Source organism: Pyrus communis, chromosome 14 (genome assembly GCF_963583255.1).
Source record: "Pyrus communis chromosome 14, drPyrComm1.1, whole genome shotgun sequence".
NCBI lineage: Eukaryota > Viridiplantae > Streptophyta > Magnoliopsida > Rosales > Rosaceae > Pyrus > Pyrus communis.
Window position 1 is genome coordinate 893,434 of NC_084816.1, and position 23,785 is coordinate 917,218.

General features: G+C 37.6%; 5 protein-coding genes and 1 long non-coding RNA gene across 6 annotated transcripts; 3 read left to right on the plus strand and 3 right to left on the minus strand.

Moving 5' to 3' along the window:
• The first annotated feature begins 58 nt into the window (after window positions 1–58).
• Window positions 59–1,797, plus strand: LOC137715568 (protein trichome birefringence-like). Its single transcript, XM_068454913.1, has 5 exons — window positions 59–393; window positions 608–800; window positions 904–1,097; window positions 1,188–1,346; window positions 1,422–1,797. Exons 1-5 carry the CDS (start codon window positions 59–61, stop codon window positions 1,795–1,797), a joined length of 1,257 nt encoding a protein of 418 aa, XP_068311014.1.
• Window positions 1,798–3,732: 1,935 nt separating this feature from the next.
• Window positions 3,733–4,940, plus strand: LOC137715570 (protein trichome birefringence-like). The gene is made up of 2 exons (XM_068454914.1): window positions 3,733–4,550; window positions 4,916–4,940. The coding sequence occupies exons 1-2, from the start codon at window positions 3,772–3,774 to the stop codon at window positions 4,938–4,940; spliced, it is 804 nt and encodes a 267-aa protein (XP_068311015.1). The 5' UTR covers window positions 3,733–3,771.
• An 18-nt stretch (window positions 4,941–4,958) lies between these two features.
• LOC137716379 (protein trichome birefringence-like 1) lies at window positions 4,959–6,423 on the plus strand. Its single transcript, XM_068455824.1, has 4 exons — window positions 4,959–5,146; window positions 5,364–5,557; window positions 5,639–5,797; window positions 5,892–6,423. The coding sequence occupies exons 1-4, from the start codon at window positions 4,970–4,972 to the stop codon at window positions 6,262–6,264; spliced, it is 903 nt and encodes a 300-aa protein (XP_068311925.1). The 5' UTR covers window positions 4,959–4,969; the 3' UTR covers window positions 6,265–6,423.
• Window positions 6,424–8,178: 1,755 nt separating this feature from the next.
• LOC137714750 (uncharacterized) lies at window positions 8,179–10,174 on the minus strand. Its single transcript, XR_011065450.1, has 4 exons — window positions 9,985–10,174; window positions 9,797–9,904; window positions 9,060–9,121; window positions 8,179–8,372 (listed from the first exon to the last, which is right to left on the minus strand). It is a non-coding gene; the product is annotated as an uncharacterized lncRNA (long non-coding RNA).
• A 1,943-nt stretch (window positions 10,175–12,117) lies between these two features.
• Window positions 12,118–14,192, minus strand: LOC137715716 (peroxidase A2-like). The gene is made up of 4 exons (XM_068455056.1): window positions 13,903–14,192; window positions 13,001–13,204; window positions 12,752–12,917; window positions 12,118–12,653 (listed from the first exon to the last, which is right to left on the minus strand). Exons 1-4 carry the CDS (start codon window positions 14,128–14,130, stop codon window positions 12,199–12,201), a joined length of 1,053 nt encoding a protein of 350 aa, XP_068311157.1. The 5' UTR covers window positions 14,131–14,192; the 3' UTR covers window positions 12,118–12,198.
• Window positions 14,193–21,240: 7,048 nt separating this feature from the next.
• Window positions 21,241–23,785, minus strand: LOC137715613 (peroxidase A2-like). Its single transcript, XM_068454957.1, has 4 exons — window positions 23,510–23,785; window positions 22,223–22,426; window positions 21,974–22,139; window positions 21,241–21,885 (listed from the first exon to the last, which is right to left on the minus strand). Exons 1-4 carry the CDS (start codon window positions 23,735–23,737, stop codon window positions 21,431–21,433), a joined length of 1,053 nt encoding a protein of 350 aa, XP_068311058.1. The 5' UTR covers window positions 23,738–23,785; the 3' UTR covers window positions 21,241–21,430.

Here is a 23,785-nt window from a genome sequence, read left to right on the forward strand (position 1 = left end):
ATCATCCAACCCCATTCTTTTATTGTCCAACAACACGGAAATTGAATTTTCTGGGAAAATGGAGGGTTCCAGGAGAAGAACCGAGACCAAGAAGCATGCACATTCACATTCTCCTTCTTCGAAAGATTCAAATGGAAAACGTGGCTCGAAGAAGAAAACTGATAGTAAAAAGGTGTCATCTAAGAAGCAAGGGAAACAGAGTGAGTTGAAGTCCAAGTTGATGAATGGCTGTGACATATTTGTTGGAAGATGGGTGAGAGATGATTCGTACCCACTTTATGCTCCGGGGTCTTGTCCTTGGATCGATGAGCCTTTCGATTGTTTTCTGAATGGAAGGCCAGACAATGGATACGAGAGGTATAGATGGCAACCAAAACGTTGCAATATCCCAAGGTAATTAATTTGCGGACTTTTCTACTTATAATTGGAGTACGCTTTGTTCATGCTATGTTTTATATGCTTTTACTTCTAACCCAAGGTAACCTCTAAGAGTGTTTATACTTCAAGTTGCTCTAAGTTCAAACTGATTTTCGTAATGGCGTGCATTTATATCGCATTTGCTACATTGGTTCTGTTAATAAAGCTTGTTGGTTCCGGTGTTGCGCAGGTTGAATGGTAAGAAGATGTTGAGATTGTTGACGGGGAAGCGTGTGGTTTTTGTCGGCGATTCTCTCAACAGGAATATGTGGGAGTCTTTGCTATGTGTTCTTAGAAACTCAGTGGATGATAAGAACAAAGTCTATGAAGTTTCTGGTAGGCAAGAATTTCGCACAGAGGGCTCTTACTCCTTTGTGTTTGAGGTATGACAGTTTCGATTTCATAGCCTCAAATTCTTCCTTCTTACCTTTTGGCTTTGTTGGTCTTAAGTAATATTAATGTATTTGTTCTTGAATGGATCAATAGGAGTACAATTGTTCCGTGGAGTTCTTTCAATCACGGTTTCTAGTTCAAGAGTGGGAGATGCTGGAACCAAGTGGATCAAAGAAGGAAACGCTTCGCATTGATTTGATTGAGAGGTCCTCTGACAACTACAAAAATGCAGATGTTCTCATCTTCAACACAGGTCACTGGTGGACTCATGAGAAAACTTCCAGCGGGTAATTCTCCTGCTCCAATTCACTCTATGTCATGGATTTTTGGAAAGTAGTCACTAGGCAGCGAAGTTAAAATATTTATAAATCTTGCAGGAAGGGTTACTATCAAGAGGGTAGCCATATTTATGGTGAACTGAAGGTTGACGATGCATTTCACAAAGCTTTAACAACATGGGCTAGATGGATCGACACCAATGTAAATCGTAAGAAAACTGCTGTTTTCTTCCGGGGCTATTCACCTTCTCACTTTAGGTACATTTTGAAGACATGAAATACTTCACCTTGGTTAACAAATGTATTGCATCTTGCTAATTTTTTTACTCGCAGAGGCGGAGCTTGGAATTCTGGAGGGCATTGCCATGGCGAAACAAAGCCAACTACCAGCTTGGAATCCACGGAATATGGAGGAGAGTATCCGACAAACATGAAAATCTTTGATTCGGTACTCAGTGGGATGAAGACGCCAGTCAACTATCTGAACATTACAACAATGACTGATTTTCGGAAGGATGCTCATCCATCGATTTACAGAAAGCCGAATTTAACTGATGAGGAGCGAAAACCGCCTATGATCCAGGATTGCAGTCACTGGTGCCTCCCTGGCGTTCCTGATACATGGAATGAACTTATATATGCTCAACTCCTCAAACGTAACCAGAAACAACATAGACAGAAGAAACAGCAAAATCAGAGGGCAACTTAAATATGGAGAAAAAAAATTATGTAGTATACATATTTGATTGGAAAGCTCACCATATGGAGAATATCGAACATGTATGCTCGATTGTATAGATAGAAACGAAGGATAAGAGCAAAAGTTGTAGACTTGTAGTTAGGCAAAGAGGTGGGCCAATGTGGTTTAGTGAAAAATTGTGTTTCCAGTGTTGGGATAATGGTGGTGAGGAAAATAGAATTTAGCCCTTGCGTCCTCTCCGGTGCATTTGAAGGAGAGGCTTGAAGAATTGGTGACCCGAAACAGAGAGTGCTGGTGATCATGGTGGTCGCAGAAGCTGGTTTTGGTATTTAGAAGGTCATGAATATAAAATGCTGGTATAGTACTGGTTTAACGCCCCAATGTGCAGTTGTGGTTGCAACTTTAAGAGCCTTAAAATGCCTGCATGACTGAGAATGTGGCTCTGGCTGAAGCCCGTTACATGAATTTTTCCAGGCATATCTCAAACACGAAACACTAGAGTGTAAGCGTGGTTGTTACTGCGAACAAATTTTCGATTGATAGTGAAGCAGAACTAAATGCAGTCAGAAATGCAGCATTGTGCAGCCGGGGCATATGAGCACTTAATTATACTCATCATGCATTTTGTGGAAAAGAAGCGGTTAGTCACTTCATCCCATTAGTCTTATTATTGGCAAAAGGAATTGGACATCAATTTCTTGTATCCGAAGAAATGAGTCACCATTAATATCGACACATCTGAGATCGCCAGCCCTTCGGGACTTCCTCTATTTTCTTCTTGCTTGCATTGCAGATCCTACTAAAACTTTCAATCCCAGTTTTATACTGTGGTTGGAACAACGAGCACAATGCCGGATTTTCTGACTAGGCCTCGCTTCTATCACATTGATCTTGACACCACCTATCGGAAATTAGGTTATCAGCCTTGCTTGAAAATTAATGTATATGGCTTTCATATGCTCACTGAAGCAACATTTTCCGACGTCCATCAAACGAAAGCCGGCCACCATCTCTTCCCCCTTACAAATTACACTTCTGCAAACTTCTGTTATTGTGCTCTTTGATTGCTATGTCAGTTTTTTGCATTACCAAATAACAATGTCACAAATAAAAACAATTTTTTGCGTCACCTTTTTTAGCTTCGTTATGTACAAATGCTGTTAAAATTTAATCACATTATAATTTCCTCCTTCAAACATTGACTCCACTCTTTTTTTAACTATTATTAAAAAAAGAGAGAATATTCGAAATTATTACATTAATTTAAGAAAATCAAAATTTCAAACCCAAAAATGCATGTGGGGTTCGAAACGTCTAGGGTTCGAAACATCGAATCCACTCTGCATGCCACTTTTACTACGAAAAAGGGCACCACTTTAATTTTGTTTTACTATCATTCTGGGCTGTTCATGATTTCACTTTAACTACAGAACATTTAATTGATAATACTCAAATGATAAAAATATTAATCCAATGTTACAGCATTTATCTTGGTTTTCTAATGGAATAAAAAAATAATTGAACTCATACTGCTATCACATTTATGATATGGATAAGGTATTTCACATTAGTTTAAGTGTGTATAATACTTGTATATAAAAAACAAACAAATTAAGTTTAATATCTATAACACCACTGATATACTAATATGAGTTTACTTTGTTAATATCACACTTACGAGCGTAATATATCACAATCATAAATTCAATGTATTGCTATTACACTCAAATTTTTTTTTTCTTACAAAAAAAAAATGCCACTTGTTCATAAATTATTATTACATCTGCATGTTTTTTAATGGTCAATTACATCTGCATTCTTATGTTGAAAAATAGCAACTTTCAATTTTCCAAAAAAAAAAAAAAAAAAAAAGCAACTTTCAACTGTGCAAGTAGACTAACCGCCAAACTGAAAAGTGGCCTACACAGCAGAAACTAAGGAAAAGCAACTCTTCCACCGACACGGGTCACAAGCTCTCAAACAATGGCGGATTCCCCAAGCCAGACAACCCCACAACCCACAAAGCACCGCCACTCCCCCACGATCCCAAGACCAGAGGCCTCCTCCAAGCCCTCTCTTTCTTCCCCACTCTTCTTCCCCTCCAGAAGAACCGCCGCCTTTGCCTATGGCTTCTCGTTCTTCTGCATCGCTTGCACTTTCTTCCTGGTTTTCAACCCATCTGGCTACTCTTTCCCTTTCGGCTTTAAGAACATCTTCAAAACCCCTTTTGAACTTTCCCGGGAAACCCCATTTTCCTGGAAAGCTGAATATTTCCCGCGTTTGGATGAGAGTGGAGGTTTGCAGTCTGATCCTCCGATGGCTAGTGCGCAACTGCCGGACCCAATTCTTTTCTTGCCCCAAGAATCCAATCAGACTTCGTCCCAGAACACTACGATTCAAGTAACTGGGAAAATGGGATTTTCCGGGAAACTGGAGGGTTCAAGAAAAAATGAATCTTTTGGTAAAGATTCTGATGGGGTTTTGGGGCAAGCAGTGGCATTGACCTCGAAAAAGAGTGATGATGCTAATGAGGCATTGTCGGAATCTGAGAAGCAGAGCAGTCAAACTCAGCCCGCTTTTGAATTTTCGAGGGATGATTGTGACCTATTTGATGGAATGTGGGTGAGGGATGATTCGTATCCGCTTTATGCTCCGGGTTCTTGTCCTCTTATTGATGAATCCTTCAATTGTTTTCTTAATAAGAGGCCGGATAATCGCTACGAAAAGTATAGATGGCAACCCAAACATTGCAATCTTCCAAGGTGCAGGGCTGTTTTGACTTCTGATTTAAAAGCATGTTTTGTTTACACACTGTATTGCATTTGGTTTTGCTTCTAAATTAAGGTAATTTTGCATGACTAGTTCAACTTCTAAAGTTAGCAGTTTTAGGAATTTGTGCTTGTTATGGTTGTTTTTCATAAGTGCAAATTTACTTGTTTGCAAATTAATCTTGTGAGGATCAATATAACAATTACTTGTTATGACAGTTTAAAATTCACACTGAATTTCTGTTTTTAAAAACAACGGAGTTTCGTTGTGTGTACTAATGTGTCTGCGTGTGTATGTTTATGTTTTATGCTTATGCATTCGATGTATCATTTTTGTTGAATAAAGCTTGTTGGTTCAGATTTGGTGATGCTGGTTTCTGGTGAACTTTTTGTGCTGATTGGATGGTAAGAACATGTTGGGACTATTGAGAGGAAAGCGACTGGTTTTTGTTGGGGATTCTCTTAATAGGAATATGTGGGAGTCTTTGCTATGTCTTCTTCGAAATTCAGTGGATGATAAGAGTGGAATTGTTGAAGCCTTGGGTAGGAGCGAATTTCGTTCAGAGGGATCTTACTCTATCGTATTCAAGGTATGTTCACTATCCGTTGTCTCTAACTTGGAATTCATAGCCCGATAAATTCTTCCTTCTCTCCATTGGATTTGTTTCGTTGTTGAATTTCATTTTGACAAGAGTGAATTAGATAGTTCACAACACTAGACCAGATATAATTTGCTAATGACTTGAGATTTCCAATTCAAACAAGTAGAAATATTTACATGTTTATTTTGCTGGAGTGGATGAATAGGAATACAATTGCTCAGTGGAGTTCTTTCGATCGCCATTTCTAGTTCAAGAATGGGAGATGGCAGATGCAAATGGATCAATAAAGGAAACGCTTCGCCTTGATTTGATTGAGAGATCCTCCGATAAGTACAAAACTGCAGATGTTCTCATCTTCAACACAGGTCACTGGTGGACTCATGAGAAAACTTCCAGAGGGTTAAACTCCTCTCTCTCACTCTATGTCATTAATTAATTTTCGGAACTCGGAAATACTAAATGAATATAAGAATCTTGCAGGAAGGGTTACTATCAAGAGGGTAGCAACATCTATGATGTATTGAACGTTAAAGAGGCATTTCGGAAAGCTTTAACGACATGGGCAAGATGGGTGGATACCAACTTAAATCCTGAGAAAACTATTGTTTTCTTCCGGGGCTATTTGCCTAATCACTTTAGGTACGTAGACCACATCCAGTACTTTTTTACTTTTAAAACCTCACGGTTCGTTCACAAATATACAGCATCTTCATAATCCTTTTACCCTTTGCAGAGGTGGAAGATGGAATTCGGGAGGGCAATGCCACGATCTGATAGAGCCACTTGCAAAGGAGACAACTAGAGGAAAATATGCATCAAAATTGAGAATATTTGACTCAGTAATCACGGGAATGAAGACGCCAATATTCTATCTAAACATTACGAGAATGACCGATTTCAGGAGGGATGCTCATCCATCGATTTACAGAAAGCAGAATTTTACAGAGGAGGAGAGGAAATCGCCTTTGAGATACCAGGATTGCAGTCACTGGTGCCTCCCTGGTGTTCCTGATACATGGAATGAGCCTCTATATGCTCAGCTCGTTCGACATAACCAGAAGCAGCAACAGCAGCAGCGTCAAGACCAACACCAACAGAAACCCTAGATAAATGATTAGACAGATGCCTTGTATAGATGGGATCATGTCAAAATAGTTTTGGAGAAAATGATTTCTGTTGTATCTTTCAGTAGAATTGTAGGAGGAAACAAAATGATGTGATATTCTTTGTAAAATTGAGTCTCGGTAATATAAGCTGATAACATCTTTGTGCAAATTGAAGTAAGATGATAATTGTGAGTTCTGTCATATAAGTTCAAAGATGAGATCGGTGCTTTCGTAGCCATGATCGTCACAACCATCATACGAAGCAAAAGCTTAGCTAGGTTTACGATTACACAACCTTGATTATTTCAAATAATGCTCAATACCAGAGTAGCAGAAGATCCATATTGTACGGTGTTAAATAAACAAACTGGTCCACATGAAGCAAGTGAATGAGATCCGTCAGTAGACTCAGCACAGCCTTAGGAGAAAGACTTAACTACCACCAAATAGGCGATCGTGATGGTATTCCAAACTAATTTCGTACTACATGTGAGCGATATTTATTTAGAAAATAGTCACAATGGCGTACACGTTACAGCTGTAAATCCTTCTCCAGCCCCCTGCAAAGAACACATGAAATATGCATATATGAATCTGTACTCTGTGTGTGAAGGAAACAAAATGCTCCAATGAAGCAAGTGAGATCATGATAAGCTCATATTTATATAAATTTTACATCAAATTCATTTTTCTTTTCTTAGTTAGTTCCTTATATTTTTGAGCTATTTACTTTGTTTTTGTGTTTCGTAGGATTTGTCAAGCAAAGAAAAGAAAAATAGCACAAGTGGAATTTTAAGTAACAAATTCGTCAAAACTGCCTATGCAAATCAGCTGACTTTGGAAGCAAGTTGCAGACACCTAAGAATGAATTAGAGAATGAGCCTTATATGCTTGGAAAGCTACATATGTTTATTTTCTGGAACATTTCGTGGATTGTTAATATCATTTTTCTAGAAGAAGTTATGGCCGTTTTAACACTGAAAGGTTCTCAAGAGGCTGAGCAGTTTATAACTGACAAGAAAGCATTGAAAGCAATAAATCCAATAAATCTAGATGCCAAAACTGATGCAATCAAGAACAAACCAGTTGACACCTATTCAAATATCAAAGGAAATGAAATTAAAGATGAGGATTAAGAGGGAGTAATTGGCATAAAGGCTACCCAAGGAGTTACAATTGTTTTACCATTTCCTCTCACTTATTGTCATCACTAAATGGCTATTAGTAGGTGAGTTAAGAAGAAGAAAATGATGCAGCAAGAATTGATTTAAAAACAACGTTGGGGAAGGAAGGAAAGGGGGGGAAGCCTCGGTCGATTTCTTTCGATTCTATTTTCTCAAACTCATGTCTATCTTTTATTTTAATTTAAGGATTGTGTTACTAAATTTTTAGAAGTTAGGGGCTGTTTTGAAGCCCCGAATATGATTGCAATTTTGTTATGACATTTCGTTTGAATTACTTTTATGAATGGATGAAAATTGGTTCACTACTTGTCTTATTGATGAATTCTTTGTGTTTTCTACGGATGCATACTTAATAAGCATATTTAGGATTCTAATGTTATGAATATGTGTGTGTCTGCCCTTGTCGAATAAGGACCTACATATGTTCTAGAGTAGTACTTGTTAATTGCGATTAACATGTGAACTAATTTCTAGGATAAGTAAGACAACGCCAGAACTTACGATGCCTTGTGATGACTCAAACTCTTTTCGTTCTTAATGATTTCTACTTGTTAAATCTATGAACACACCGTTCTAGATTGCATGTTAGGTGACACGCCCCGACCCCGAGGTCCTAGGGACATCGAGATGGTCACGTGCTGGCCGACACCCGAAGGGTGACGCAAGCCATTTAATTAAACAAAAACTAAGAAAATAAATTAAAGTAAGCAATAAAGGCTAAAAACCCAAATAAAAGTTCTACTTCTAAATATTGAAATTAGGTAAACACACAGAACGTCCAGAGCATAATTCTAATACAGAGTACAAGCAGAACTAAGAATAAAGAAGTGCTATTACAATAAGTGATGAAGCGGAGCGAAAATGACACAAATCACTGGTAGGGGAACGCCTCGTAGCTCAAGTCGTAATCCTCGTTCCTAGGTCCTGAAGGGGGCGCAAAACAAAGGTGAGTGGACCAAGTTTATATATACAGTAATAGTAAAACAGTTATCAACATACTAACCCCCAGGTTTTATGAAAACACAAGTATAATGAGAAACATAGGTTTTCCGAAATCTAGCATGTCGTGCAATGTCTCAAATCATAAATCGCATAAGTAATAAACACTAGTGAATGTCCGATATAACACTTCAGGCCCCATGCCGGCTCCCCGTCTCTGAGCACACAGTCAGAGGAAAATGCACTTCAGGCCCCTTGCCGGCTCCCCGTCTCTGAGCAGACAGTCAGAGGAAAACACACTTCAGGCCCTATGCCAACACCAAACCGTCGCCCGGGACGGACCGGATCTATCCCTTCGTCCCGTAGCGGAAAGGACCACTAGGTAAGTACAAAACCAGTGAACATACATATATTGAAAATCAACTTCATAGTATAAAGTCATCCATCATCTATACTATAAAGAAGTGTTCTAAACATGTTCTAAATATCATATCGTCATCCATCAGATATGCTATAAGAACATGGGTTATAGGAAAAATAGTAATAATTCAAACTAGCCTCAGTAAGCATGTTATCTCATAAAACGTTCATAAAACATAATCATAAAGTCATGATTTTCTGTGTATGCAATTCTACCATTAAAACATGCATTTTCAGAAGGGGTCCACTCACCGTACACCGAGGGTGCAAGCTGTACCAAATAGGAATAACGGAATCACCGCTAAGAATCGCACCTAAACACATAATTGAGTACTTTCAGTCAAATTCTACTCAAACGATTGAATTTGAGAAAACGGACATTGGAAACGGGTTTAGAACGTCGAAATTAGCCTAGGAGGGTCCCCGTACGAAAACATAAAAAGTCAACGGTCAAAGTCAACGTTGACTAGTCAAAGTCAAAAGTCAACGTTGACCGTTGACCCGGTCAACGGTCAACGGGTCAAAGTCAACATGTCAGAGTCAACGGGTCAAACGGGTCCACGGGTCAACGGGTACGGGTCACGGGTCACTAGGTTTTGGATTAGGGTTTTGGGCTTTGGGTAAATGGGTTTAGGTTTTTAGGTGGGTTGGGTTGGTTAAAAACAGAAAATGGTTTGGGTTTTGGCTAACAGGCCCGAAGGCCTTAAGACAAAGGGGAAAGGGTTTTGGGCTGCAACCAAGGCCCTAAGGCCTTTTGGGTTTTCAAATGAAACAAAAATAAAAAAATAAAAAAGGAAAGGCTTGGGGTTTTGGGCCAGAGACCAAACGGGCCTAAGGCCCGTGGGTGTGTGTGGAGAACGGCCCGAAGGCCTGGGTGCGCCGGAGAAGACCACCGGAGCTTCCATAGCTCCGGCCAACGCCAAACACTCGAACTAGACCCCGATCTAGGTACCAAAATGAAGCACTAGAGGAGAGGAGTAGTTTTATACCTTGGGTTCGCCGTGTAACGGCTTGTGGTGGCCGGAAAAGTCCTCGGAACCCACCCAACTCGCCGGAAATTTTGGGTGCCTTCACCCGTGCCAAAAACACTCCAAAACCTTGGAAATCAAGAACCCAAACTCAATAACCACATTTAACCAACATCTAACAAGACTAAAAAGGGGAAAACCAAGCTTACCCAACCGGAAAACAAGCTAAAACTCGCCGGAGGTGTTCGTACCCTCTTGGCGCCGTGAGCAAGGGAGAGAGAAAGAGAGAGAGGGATGCAGTTGAACGACGACGATGGTGATGATTTCCTCGCGTAGGTGTAGCTGTGGGTGTAAGTATGTGTGTGTGTCTTTCACGGGGAAGAAGAAGAGAGAAAGGGAGGAGTTTTCGAAAGAAAGGAAAAAGAAGGTGCAGACAAACCAAAAGAAAAGAAAAGAAAAGAAAAAGAAAAAGAAGAAAGGAGAGGTGAGGGACACGGCAGGTGGGGGGGGGGGGACAAAAGAGAAAAAGGGAAGTGGGTTAAGGTGCTGCCACGTGGCAGTCTAGGGTAGAGTAATAATTTAAATTTTCAGATCTTGGTTGTGTGACAAAATGAGGACTAAAGTGATAATTCTATAAATTTTTAGGGAAAATTACAGAATTATCCTTATAAGCAGGGGCGGGTGTAACATTAGGGACTAAGTTAAGTTGAAAACGCCATTGTCTTAACATACTACATAAGAAAGAGTAATAAGTTGAGTTCTAACATTAAGCCAACTTGAGCATCTTCATCTGGAAATAAAAGGAATTTGAATGAAACATAACATGTTTGCATGATTATTTGGTGGTGGATAGCAATTCCCCTAACTCGTTTTTCTTAACTTGTTAACTACAATCTATTTTTATTATTTAAAATCTGTCTCTGTCTTGGTTTTGTTCAATTTAATTTAAATATCAAATCAACTCCAAAAATCCCAAAAATTTGTGTGAGTGTAGCTCTATGTGTCTAGTTTCTGCATATAAAATTTCGTAGACTTTAGATAAGTGTAAGTCAGTCTAATAATTATTTTTTGGTGGCTGGCCAGTAGGGATAGCAGCCCAGTTTTGTGACATTTTAAGTAGTTAGATAAAATAATCTTTTGCGGGAAAGACCCTTATTTTCATATGCTACAATTGACAAATTTTAGTGTTAATAAAAAAAATTAATAGGACATTTGTGTGCTATTTTGTGATGTGCTTTTAATCCTATCAGATCACTCAGCACGGCCCAAGAAGAAAGACTTGCCTACACCGATTATGCACATCTGATCTGACCATTGTGTTAATTTAATTTGTAGAAATGAAACTAGGGGTTTCAAAAATTGAGGAATATTCAGCAGCATAAAGGTGATGTTACCACTAGTTATAGAAACATGGGGGCCTTTGGATTGTTTGATGGATGTGTTTTGAGTCAAACAATTACTAGAAGAGCATAGAATATCCATTATGTTGGTTTATGATGAACTTTTGCAGGTTGGATGGTAAGAACATAATGGGATTATAGTGAGGAAAGCGCCTAGTTTTTGTTGGTGCGTGATTCTCTTTGAGGGAATATGTTAGATCATCCATCTGTCTGTGTCTTGTTAGAAGTTCAGTGGATGATAAGAGCGGAGTTGTTGAAGCCTCTCGTAGGAGCAAATTTCGTACACAAGGATCTTGCTCGTTCATATTTAAGGTATGTTGTTCATTAGCCATTTCGTTACAAGCAGAGTGAATGAGAAAGTTCGCACCACTGGATACAATTTGCTATGACTTGAGATTTCCAATTCAAACAAGTAGAAATTTATGTTTGTAGTGGAATGGATCGATAGGAGTATAGCCGTTCGGTGTAATTCCTTTAATCACCATTTCTAGTTCAAGACTAGGAGATGCCTCCAAGTTAACTGAGTTTTCTTTTGCCATTCTTTGTAAGAAACTAATAAAAAGGGTTTGAAAACTTTCAGTTTTAATGATAAGGACAAAATAAAGGGTAAAGTAAATAGTGATATGATTGACTTTTTAGTGTAAAAATGTGATTTTTCGTTAAAGTGAACAGTACTGTGGGCTTTTCATTAAAACTCCCTTCTTTGTAAGCTGAAAAACACTCAAGAACAAGGACATGCAGAGACAAGCCTGAGGATACCCGCCCTGATACCATGTGGAAAAATGATAAGGGTGTGTGTGTGTGTACATATATATTCAATAACATTTCAATTATATGTCACACTGATTACAGAGGACGTCTAAGTAGCAACAAGGAGAAGATGTACACACCACAACTTTCTCCTTAAGTAAATGATTTCATGAATTAAGAGTGAAACAAATATAGATGAATTAAGGCAAATGATTTCATGAATAAGAGTGAAACAAATAATTAACTAGTTTTACATAACCTTAATTAATTTAATTAATATTCAGCTACCAAAGTAGCAGCTGATCCATATGAATCTCCATTAACCCTACGGCAGTTCAATCGAATCTCTCCATCAGTACCGGTCAAGGGGCTTATATTCCCCATTTTAATCATGGATTCCACGAAACTCTCAAAGAATGCGCTCTGATTAGTGCTGAAGTTGTTAACAATGCCGATGGTATCAGCCCCGCTAGTTGAAAACAGCTCTTGATCGCTTTGGAGCAAGCCTTGCTGGACTTGAAGATTCGAGAAATACTTTGCATCAAAAGTGTCGGGCGTTACAGGATCCAAATTGGTTAGCACACTGCTATTCCCATTCTGCGGGCATATATCACTCAGTGTTTCTAAGTAGGTTGAGTTCAAGGTTGGATCAGGACTGCCTGTGCCGCTGAAGTTATACAATCGATTGGTGAAAGATTGACATCTAGCACGCCCAAATGTGTGAGCACCTGTCAATTTTGCATGTCAAATTTTGTTAATATAAAGTAAAGCAACATAGTGAAGATATTTTTTTTATTTTTTGTAGCCGTGCGATCTGCTTGCTTACCAGATAGTGCAACCAGATCAGTGGTGTTGAGGCCTACAGCTAAGAAGTTGGCCTTGAGTCCATCAAGTGTTAAAGTAGGAGCTGGAATGGCTAAGTTGGCAGCCGTGCGATTCGCTGTTGTGCTATCCCTTCTTCCTAATAGCACTGTCCATGAAGGACCTCCAGACTGTAACCATAGATTAATTACTCAATTACAAAATCTCATGAAACAAAATGCTTTAAATTGTTGTTGAAGCTTGAAATATATACCAAAGCAACAGATTCTTCGGCAGCAATGGCGAGAATATCAGCACAGGAAACGACGGCGGGACAAGCATTCTCCAATGCAGTCTTGATACTGTCCACAATATCAAATCCTCTGACTGAGTTGTTATTTGGAAATGCTGTTTTTTCGCTGTCTATGGTACTGGTAGAACTGGTACTGTTGTCCAACAGAATTGATCCATCGCAACCCTGAAATAGAATCAACAAGTTCTTTTCATCTCAAAATTGCACGTTTGGAATTTCACTTCTTCTGAAGTTCTATAAACAAAGAAGCAGCTGCTAATAAAAGCACTTTTGTGCTTAGGCATTGTTCCGAAGTCCTGTAACATAGAAGCTGCCATATATACAAAGTAATCCTGGTTGGTATTTCAAAGTTGAGTATGCTGTTCAGCTTAAATCTTTGAAAAACTAAAGCATTGCATCTGATATTATGATATATTTTCAGGGAAATTAATATTAATTCCATATGGATAAAAGGAAAAGAAAACCTGCGCAGATCTTTTTGTGCTCCAACTACAAGTTCTATTGCTACATTTGAATTAAAAGGGTTCTTTACAACTACGCTAGTTAAAACTGTCGAGAATGAGCCTCATATTGATGGGAGGAAGGATCTTGAATGAACTTATAAGTAGGTTTATTCCCCATATTGCCCATTGGTCTTATAATAGAACTTCAACTTTCTTAAAAAGCTATCTTAAATAGTCGAAGCACTTAAATCTCCTTGCATTATACACTAAATAAGCATAATACCATAAATCGTACTGGTGCACTGACTACCGAGGCCATTCTTAAACCCAAAATGCTGGACTGGAATTCGTGATAAGAACACCGGCCAAAGAAAGATTTGTAACAAACAAAGGGATCAGAAGCAAAGAAATGAAATATACATTGACGAAGCAATCGTGGAAGTGAAGCCGAGTGAGGCTGGCAGCAATCCGGGGATCGGTCTGCAGAGCCTCTTGAATGACTCCACGCACAATGCTGGTGGCATTCGGGCATGATTCATCATAAAACGTAGGAGTCAACTGAGCACCACATCCTGCACTTGCACACAAGATTAGTAATATTACAAAAATATATTTGTAACAAAATTGAGCGCTACAAGAAGAAGGCATTTTCTTAGGTGGTAATCGATTTTTCTAACGTATGTTCATCAATGCATATGTGAGCCAATTAGTAGGTCTATTTATGGAGTGACAGAAAGGGGATTGGCACCAAATTGACAAGCTTTATTGGATATAAAAATGAAAAGCATGTGTTAGGTAGATAAGTCGATCATGGATTTTAAAGGTCAAATTTAACTTTGATAAATAAATATCTAAGTCCCGTTAGCCCTTTACAACCATGATAAGCTGGAATCCAGAATGTGGTCCCTGGATGCAACATAATCTGCCATGTGAGGATAAAATGATGCGCAGGAAAAAGTTGAGGTTTCAATTCAAAAAGTACCTAATAATTAGAGGCGTATTGAACTTGAAGTGTGGGCAGATAAAAAAAGTTTTTTGATCAATATTGTATCTTGATTGAAATTCAAGCTCCACATTAGAAAACAATGTAATAACTATCACTGCAAGAAAATGAGACAATATTTGTAAATTATCTTTTCTTATTAAAAATGAAAATGAGAGTAATTCTAACATTAGTTGAATAAGTAGATAAATAAATTAATGAGTTGAAATAAAGAAGTATCAGAGATATTGTTGCTCTATTAATTACACAAAGACGTATAACATCTTTAGAATTTAACGTATATATACCAGGATAAGATCAAGGGACAAATATTTTTACACTTTTTATAAGCTCTTGGATATTTATTTACATCTAACGCTTCTAGTTAAAGTTAAGATGCTACTAAATGACGGCATTGCTTCAGGTAAAATATTTTGATAAAGGAATTTCGTGAAGTTAAATTAGGTCCAGCCTTCATCTTCCTCCTCTGCCATTTAGGTCAATAACTCTCCAACAACAAAAAAAAAGTTTTGCAATATGCCATTGACGAAATTCATCTTTAACTTTAGGGGTGTGATATCCACACACCCCATTTTATTTTTTACACACCTTTTTAATTTTCGGCCGTTGGATCGGATGAATTGAAGAAGATCAATGGATAGAAATTATCAAGGGGTGTGTGAGAAGTAAAATAGGGTGTGTGGATAGCACACCCCTAACTTTAATGCATTGAAATAATATGGGTTGCCTTCCTCATTCAATTACAATTTTCCTCCTGAAATAATATCCAATTAACCATCATATATCATATGGTTATTTATTTTGTAGAATTTTGTTGTAAAAAATTCATGTGATAAACATTTTACATGCATATATGGTTATTCGTTTTGTAGTTTTTGTTTCAAAAAATCCATGTTATAAACATGTTACATGCGTATTGTGATGACTTACCACCAAAGCATTAATGGAGGGCTTCCTCCCTCCTTGTTGTTTTCTTTTGCTTTCCTCCCAATTTTAATTTTTTTTGCAACAATATATTAAATAGCAAACAATCAACTACTCAACATTGTACCATTAATCACATAGTTGGAATTTAAGTGAATCTCCATCCCCCAATCTCCATAGATGTACTTGGCTTTGGCTGCGAATCCACAAGATCAGTCAACTAGGCTTCTAGGGTTTTTGTTGTTTGAGCGAAATTCTCAGTTTTTATTCATTTTAAGTTTTAATCTTTATTTGTTTATATATTATATTAGTTATAATCAATGTCATCATTCATGTTATTTAAGACTAAAAGTCTCCACATTATTCTTAATCAAAACCTTTGGATGTTATAAAATTTAAAAGTTCAAAAGAAATATTAATGTAAAAAATATTTATCTCTTGATCGTATTCCATATGTACATGAGTTATTATTTATAGAAATTTAAACTGAATAAGCAAAACGTGGCTAACATCTCTAGAAATTTAACCTTTCTACAATAGCCACTACTTACTTTAATTTTAGTCCTGCATCATGGTCTGGTTTCGTGATGTTATAAGGGGTGTAACGTCATTGCAACACACACCATGCCATTATTGAAGATGAAAGGGTATCTGATGGCCTGCCATGTCCTCCCCTCCTTTTGAGTTTTTCAGGGCTTAGCTGGGTGGGAGGTTTAAAGCTTGACCATGTTGCTCTTCCCAGCTTTTCCCTCTTGCCTTTGTCCTTGGGAGCTGCTGTCTCTCTATTTTTTGCTCCTTTTTTCACGTTCTGTTTTTATCGTTAGCTTGGTTTGGTCCGTACGTGACCTCGCCTAGTTGTCGTGGGATTTTTTACAATATTCCGAGATATCTTGAATGTTTTAGATTTTTTGTTTAAAAATACAAAAAAAAAAAAAAAAAGATCTAACTGTTAAAACATTCGGAGTTCTATACTCCAAAGCATCCTAAAATTTTTGTTTGTTGTATGACTTCGGATTTTTGCCTTTTTTTCCGAGATTCTCTACGGACTCCATGAACAAACTTTACAATTTCCCCCTTCCATCACAAGAACACTACATAAATTAGACAAATAAGGAGAGATATCATGCTAACCAAAGAAAATCATAACTTGATTACACATACGATTACCTCTAATCCATGTCCAAAGCACACTAATAGGAGCAGTCAAATTACTAAAAATCTGGATAATTAAAATGATATAATTTCTAAAATAGCCCAGAGGTATATAGTGTGTTCTAAAAAATAAATTCACAAAGCATAGCTTTAAAGTTGCCACGGACTCATAACCACAAAAAAAAAAAAAAAATGATTATATGGATCAAAGTCAATGAACTTAAATTGATAAGTAAGTTTTAAGATTAAACATAATAATTTTCGTAGGAATTGGTTCTGTATCGAATTATCACAAAAATATATGCCTTGACTTTAAAGTTTAAACTGGTGGGAATTGGTAGGTAGTATATTGAAGGGATGTGTTATCCACATACCTCATTTTACTTTTCACATACCTTTTGATAATTTATGTTCATTGATTTTCTTCAATTTATCCGATTTGACGGTCAAAAATTAAAAAAATATGTAAAAAGTAAAATAAAGTGTATGAATATCTATACTGAAATATCTTAGGAATATATACCTCGACATTAAACTAGTGTACTAGCCCTGCCCAGTGCCCACAGAGTTGTGAGGTGAGGGGTCTCTGGCTGCTTTTAGGTCATGCAACATTTGTACGCGTGAAAGTGTAGAGCTAGCTTTACTTAAAAGGCAGGACTAAAAGTCCTTCCCCATCTTTCCCCATAAAAAGGGACAGGACTAAAGTAGCGCCACGTTTTGCTTATCGAGTCTCACCTAAAGTAAGGATCATGCCCCCAGTGTCTCTTGGATAAATATAAATTTATGTATGCTAATAAATAATAAATATTAATAAATAATTTAAGAGAATATGAACAAAACAAAATAATATTAGCAGATAAACTGAAGATCGAGACTTACGTACTATTATGTCCTTGAAACAAAAATTTTGTCTCTACTCAATGCTTGTCATGCATATAAAGGTATATATAATAAGCTTCACCAAGATTCAACGATCTAAGTTAGAATTCCAACACCAGAAAACTTGACTTTTGGAGAATTTCTTTGTGGTTCTCTTAGTAAAAATGTTTGGGATTGTAGAATAATTTTATTTTTCTGTGTTTTAAATGTCATACAGATGGATGTATATAATTTTATTTTTCTGTGTTCTAAATATCATGCAAATGGATTTATGTATAATAAATTTATGCCTGAGTCTGTTGATATATTAATTATCAATTAATTAGTACACCTCAAAATTCAACCCCAAGGTTGAGCCCAAGTTTCTTCTCCATGTTCCATCACTTGAATTGCTTTTTATAAAGGACAAAACCTTATAAAGTGAGAGAACCTTTTGGTAATGACTAGTATGGAACAATAAAATTTCTACTTAAAATTTCCAACATATCCTTGTTAAGAGAGTTTCTTAGTATTGTGTAACAAACGGAGCGAAACTGTAAAAGAAAAGTATGTATCTCATGATTATATAATTGGACGGTGATGAGCTAGTCGAGTATATATCTTTATTGTAAGACAGTCTACGTATTTACCTGTTTAGTTCTGGTCAGACATGCATGCATGCACATGTGTGGAAAAGGTTTGTTCGAAATGATTAATGTGTTGGAAGGTTATTTCGGAATCTTGAAATGCATGCATGGGAAGCAGCAGGGAGTACTAAAATTATAATGGGGCGTATGTTTGCCCTTATTAAGTGTTATTGGACTAGACTGGACTAATTATTAATCCAGTTGTTTGTTCCGTAGTGGTATTATATTTAATGAGATTAAAGGGGACTCCAAACTTCTTCACTAGGAGTTCTTAGCGAGACCTCCCAATACCCATGGGATTGCTAAGACCTTGTCTGCTCCGTCTTCGTATGCTCCCTCTCATCCTCTCTTTGCTCTCTGTTCTCTTGAGCATCGACAGCTACCATCACATCACAACTCGCCAACTCTAGCGAGATCACACCACTAGCCCACCACCACTCTCTCCCTCTCGCCTCACCCTGAACCTAGAATTTCGAACTGAGGCAGATCCTGCTTTTACCGTCGTCCGTCCAACTCTAGCCGTTTGCTTTGCTGCACTTCGAACTCGACCTCGGACTTGTCAACTTCGCACAATTGACATGATCTTGTGAACCCAACGGTGGGTGAGCCACCCAGTGCGCTCGAAGGAATATGGGAGGCCAAAAATGTTGAAGCCACAACAACGTGTTCTCTGCCAAGGGCAGTGGCTTGGGATTCTTGTTTTCATTTGGTTTTGATTTAAATTGGGTTTTGATTTTGAACTGGGTTTGATGTGATTTGGAATTGGCATTTGATTTGCTCTGCAATTGTTTGAATGATCTGCAGGTGTGGAATGAATTTTCGGGAGAGAAGAAGAGAATTTAGAAAAAAGAAAAAGAGATTAAATAATAAAATATTAATATATATTAGATTAAATAATATTATATTAGAATATGTTATTATCAAGTTTCTTAGTTCAACACTACACCAAATGCTTTATTAAGTTAGTCTAGCTTAATCTAGTCTAAGTCAGTCCAGCTTAGTCCTTAAAACTAATCCAATTCGAGATAATCAGATGCAACAAATGCAACCAATGGTATAGAATTTGTTTCGTACTTAAGTCAACAGGGCATGCATGCGTGTCTTCGGTTACTAGTACTAGCTCTTGGGCAAATTTGGCAGCCTTCTCATCTTAATGAGAGAGAATATTGTCCGTGGGTCTTAAATCCTGTTATATTATAATTAATTAAGAAAATTGTTATTTTTTCATTTCAAAAATTTTATTCTATATTCTTCATAAATGTATTTTTTTTTCTTTTTATAAAAAGTTTAAAGTACAAAATAAGATTTTTAGAGTGTCAATAGCAATTTCCTTAATTTAATAGAAATTCTCTTTGTAATTATAGCATGTAGTATAAAAATATGATTTTCAATTGTAATTAGTGTAGAATTTCCACCTCAATAGGAATTAATATAACGTATATATATTGTAATATTTTTCACACATCAATACAAAGAGTCATAATTCTACATGGTATCACTCGTCTAAATTTTCTTAAGTCCTGGCTTTCTGCTCTCCCTTTCTTCCCTGGGCCGTCCCATCATTATTCCTCATGGCATCACCTTCTTCCTCTTTACCCGATCAAAATGCTGCAACCTTCCTTAAACTTTCTACCACCAACTATATTGTTTGGGTTAGTCAACTTATCTTATTGGTCAAGATATCTGGAAATATGTCTATAGTTCTTCTCCCTCTCCCCTCCTTTCCCTATTCGGCCCCATGTCTGCTTCAAGGCCCACGCCCTTCATTCCACAATCAGCATCTGCGCCTGCCTCTGCTGCTTCATATGCGCCACAATCTGGACCTGTGCCCGTGCCTTTTGGACCTTGTGCACAATCCACATGCTCCAGTACTGGACCCGTGTCCACCACTCCTCCAACCAGCTCAATCTCCAGGCCCGTGCCTCTATCTGAACCTGCTATCAATCCTCCTCCACTGCTTTTTCGGCTGTCACATATACTCATTCCGTGGTCGCCGTACTAGATGAGCTATAGCAAGTTTTCTCCTCTTGGATTTAATTTTTACTGGATTTCTGCCATCCAAATAGATTTGTTGACAGTTTTAGCTTTTTCTCTGACTTCCTTTTTAGCCTATGTATCATTCAACATTTTACAAACTATGCCCACTTATCACAAAAATGTTCTTTCGTAATGCTCATATTTCGTTAACCCTTCAAACATCGTAGTTTCTTTGGTTTTAAACCTTGCAATATATTTAGATATGTTAAGGTCACCATCTTGTTCATGGCTGGTCAAGTTTTAGAAGCATAACATCCTTCCATTATGTCGTCATGAATCCAGGTTAGATGATTCATTTATGTATTCTTTCTAAATTGCTTGATACGATACTATTTACAATAATATAAGCTAAATTGGATAGTTATTGAATATTTGTTTCTGGTTTCCTTCTCGGTGCTGAAGATCATCATTCGCAAAAGAAGTGAGCTATCGAAGAGTTCATTATGGACTACTGCGAAGGATTAGAAATATACATATATTTATATTCTTTTTGGGCATTCCATATCTAAAGTTACCTGATGCATAGACCATAAAAACTTGTTTTATTTTTTATTTTTATTTTTTGCGATTGATAGAACGACAACAAAGCTTGCAAGACATGCATTTTGTCATGTTACATGCACAAACAAAATTTATGTGAACTACGTGCTATTTCTATTTCTGCTGCAAAGAAACTATATTTTGTCATTGCAACTTTTGTTAATAGAAACTTTTGAAATCGCCATTTTGATTGTATATTGGCTCTTGATGTCAACTTAATAGAATGTAAATGCAAACTGAATTGCCTATTTTACTGTATCGATTCACCTATCTCTTGGTTTTTCAATTATTTGGGGATGACTGTGTTAATTTGTGGGTTTGTGGTAATTACTCAAGTAAAATGTGCGTTGTCTAGATTGCTGCATTTGAAAATGCGAGTATGTTGCTGCTCCCATTTGAGTGAATTTTTTTGTAGATATTATTCATTGTTGTTGATGATTATAGTTTGAAAATGCGCAGCAGAGAGCTCTAGTAAGTACTAAAGTTGTAATTAGGGAAGGGGTGGGGTGATTGCCTCATGATTGTTGCATTGTAAAATTCACTTCAGTCTCTAGTTAAAATAACACAATACTTCGAAAACCCTGAGATCCCGTGATATAAGCTGATAATATATATCTTCTTCAAATGGATGTGAAGTCGATCTGTCTTTTATTTAAGTTTACTGAGCAAGGGGGACTAGCCATATAAGCTCGAAGGTGAGCTCGGTACTCGTAGTCATGATCATCACAATCATCATATGAAGCATAAAGCTTAACTACTTTTCCATAACATTAAGTTATTTAATTAATTAATACTCAGCTACCAAAGTAGCAGTTAATCCATATGATTCTCCATTAACTCTACGGCAGCTCAATCGAATCTCCCCCTCGGTTCCGGTCAACGGGCTTATATTACCCATTTTTATCATGGATTCCCCGAAACTCTCAAAGAATGCGCTCTGATTAGCGCTGAAGGTGTTAACAATGTCGATGGTATCAGCCCCGCTAGTTGAAAAGAGCTCTTGATCGCTTTGGAGCAAGCCTTCCTCAACCTGAAGATTCGAGAAATACTTTGAATCAAAAGTGTCAGGCGTTACAGGATCCAAATTGGTCAATACACTACCATTCCCATTCTGTGGGCATATCTCACTCAATATTTCTAAGTAGGTTGAGTTCAAGGTCGGATCAGGACTGCCTGTGCCGGTGAAGTTATACAATCGATCAGTGAAAGTTAGACATCTAGCACGCCCAAATGTGTGAGCACCTGTCAATTTTGCATGTCAAATTTTGATACCATAAAGGAAGGGAACATAGATATATTTTTTTTGCAGCCGTCCGATTTGCTTGCTTACCAGATAGTGCAACCAGATCCGTGGTGTTGAGGCCTACAGCTAAGAAGTTGGCCACGAGTTCGTCAAGTGTAAAAGTAGGACCTGGAAGGGCTTCGTTGGCAGCCGTGCGATTAGCTGTTAAGCTATCCCTTCTTCCTAATAGCACTGTCCATGAAGAACCTCCAGACTGCAACCATAGATTAGTTACTCAAATTCCAAATCTCATGAAACAAAATGCTTTAAATTGTTGTTGAAGCTTGAAATGTATACCAAAACAACAGATTCTTCGGCAGCAATGGCGAGAATATCAGCACAGGAAACGACGGCGGGACAAGCATTCTCCAATGCAGTCTTGATATTGTCCACAACATCAAATCCTCTGGCTGAGTTGTTATTTGCAATTGCTGTTTTTTCGCTGTCAATGGTACTGTTAGGATTGGTACTGTTGTCCAGCAGAATTGATCCATCGCAACCCTGAAATATAATCAACAAGTGTTTTTCATCAAAAAGTTGCATGTTTTTGAATTTTGCTTACGTCTCCTGAAGTTCTATTAACAGAGAAGCAGCTGATAATAAAAGCACTTTTGTGCTCAGGCATTGTTCCGAAGTCCTGTAACTTAGAAGCTGCTAATATATACAAAGTAATCTTGGTTGGTATGTTTTCAAAGTTGAATAAGTTGTTCAGCTTAAATCTTTGAAGAACTAATTAAACCTCGCATCTGATACTATGGAGATATTTTCAGGGAAACTAATATTAATTCCATTTGGTTAAAAAGGAAAGAAAACATGGACAGATCTTTTTGTGCTCCAACCAAAGTTCTAAAAGACGTTATGCGATAGTCTGGCGACGGGTTAGAGCCTAACGGCTAGGCGGGGCCCTAGGAGGACTAGACCAATTTAAGCAATTTATTGTATATTGTATAAATAAGTGTTTATTTATATTTCAAAAAACACATAATTGTATTGGATATGTAAATTGCAAGATAAAATAACATATAGATTATAAAGTATTAGGACATATTGTGAATATGGGAAACAAGCATATAATGAGTGTTTATCCAAGTATTCAACGAGTCTCTTACATTTTATTGACAGAAATAAAATGCAAAATGAAGTTATCAATTTTATGTCTAGTGGAAGTCGCAACCTAAGCGGTGCGTAGGCGGGCTAAGTGGGTGCCTAGGTGGACACCTAAGCGGGTTTAGGCGCACTTTCTTAATTTTCAAACGTCTAGGGACTAATTGAGACGGTGACCAGCTATCTGATGTCTAAGCGGGAATTTTCAGAATAGTGGCTCCAACTACAAGTTCTACTTATTTTAATTAAAAGGGTTCTTCACAAATATGCCCCCTCAAAACTATGTTAAATGGTCAAAGACACTTAAATCTCCTTGCACTATACACTAAATAAGCATAATACCATAAATCGAGCTGGTGCATTAACTACTGAGGCCATACTTAAAACCAAAATCCCGGACTGGAATTCGTGATAAGAACACCGGCCAAAGAAGGATTTGTTACAAACAAAGGGCATCAGAAGCAAAGAAATGAATTATACATTGACGAAGCAATCGTGGAAGTGAAGCCGAGTGAGGCTGGCAGTAATCCGGGGATCGGTCTGCAGAGCCTCTTGAATGACTCCACGCACAATGCTGGTGGCATTCGGGCATGATTCATCATAAAACGTAGGAGTCAACTGAGCATCACCACATCCTGCACTTGCACACAAGATTAGTAACATTGCCAAAACATATCTGTAATACAATTGAGCACTATAAGGAGGCATTTTCTCAGGTGGTGTACGATTTTTCTAACATACGTTGATCAATGCATA

Excerpts from the sequence above, each read along its gene's own strand:
- LOC137716379 (XM_068455824.1), top strand. The coding sequence starts at position 4,970 with ATGTTGGGACTATTGAGAGGAAAGCGACTGGTTTTTGTTGGGGATTCT. Across the intron at positions 5,147-5,363 it reads CTTACTCTATCGTATTCAAG|GAATACAATTGCTCAGTGGA; the intron begins GTATGTTCACTA and ends GTGGATGAATAG. Across the intron at positions 5,558-5,638 it reads CATGAGAAAACTTCCAGAGG|GAAGGGTTACTATCAAGAGG; the intron begins GTTAAACTCCTC and ends AGAATCTTGCAG.
- LOC137715613 (XM_068454957.1), bottom strand. The coding sequence starts at position 23,737 with ATGCCTCCTTATAGTGCTCAATTGTATTACAGATATGTTTTGGCAATG. Across the intron at positions 22,140-22,222 it reads CCGAAGAATCTGTTGTTTTG|TCTGGAGGTTCTTCATGGAC; the intron begins GTATACATTTCA and ends CTATGGTTGCAG. Across the intron at positions 21,886-21,973 it reads GGATCTGGTTGCACTATCTG|GTGCTCACACATTTGGGCGT; the intron begins GTAAGCAAGCAA and ends CAAAATTGACAG.
- LOC137715568 (XM_068454913.1), top strand. The coding sequence starts at position 59 with ATGGAGGGTTCCAGGAGAAGAACCGAGACCAAGAAGCATGCACATTCA. Across the intron at positions 1,098-1,187 it reads CATGAGAAAACTTCCAGCGG|GAAGGGTTACTATCAAGAGG; the intron begins GTAATTCTCCTG and ends TAAATCTTGCAG. Across the intron at positions 1,347-1,421 it reads TATTCACCTTCTCACTTTAG|AGGCGGAGCTTGGAATTCTG; the intron begins GTACATTTTGAA and ends TTTTACTCGCAG.
- LOC137715716 (XM_068455056.1), bottom strand. The coding sequence starts at position 14,130 with ATGCCTTCTTCTTGTAGCGCTCAATTTTGTTACAAATATATTTTTGTA. Across the intron at positions 13,205-13,902 it reads TCCACGATTGCTTCGTCAAT|GGTTGCGATGGATCAATTCT; the intron begins GTATATTTCATT and ends ATTCTATTTCAG. Across the intron at positions 12,918-13,000 it reads CCGAAGAATCTGTTGCTTTG|TCTGGAGGTCCTTCATGGAC; the intron begins GTATATATTTCA and ends CTATGGTTACAG.
- LOC137715570 (XM_068454914.1), top strand. The coding sequence starts at position 3,772 with ATGGCGGATTCCCCAAGCCAGACAACCCCACAACCCACAAAGCACCGC. Across the intron at positions 4,551-4,915 it reads AAACATTGCAATCTTCCAAG|ATTTGGTGATGCTGGTTTCT; the intron begins GTGCAGGGCTGT and ends TTGTTGGTTCAG.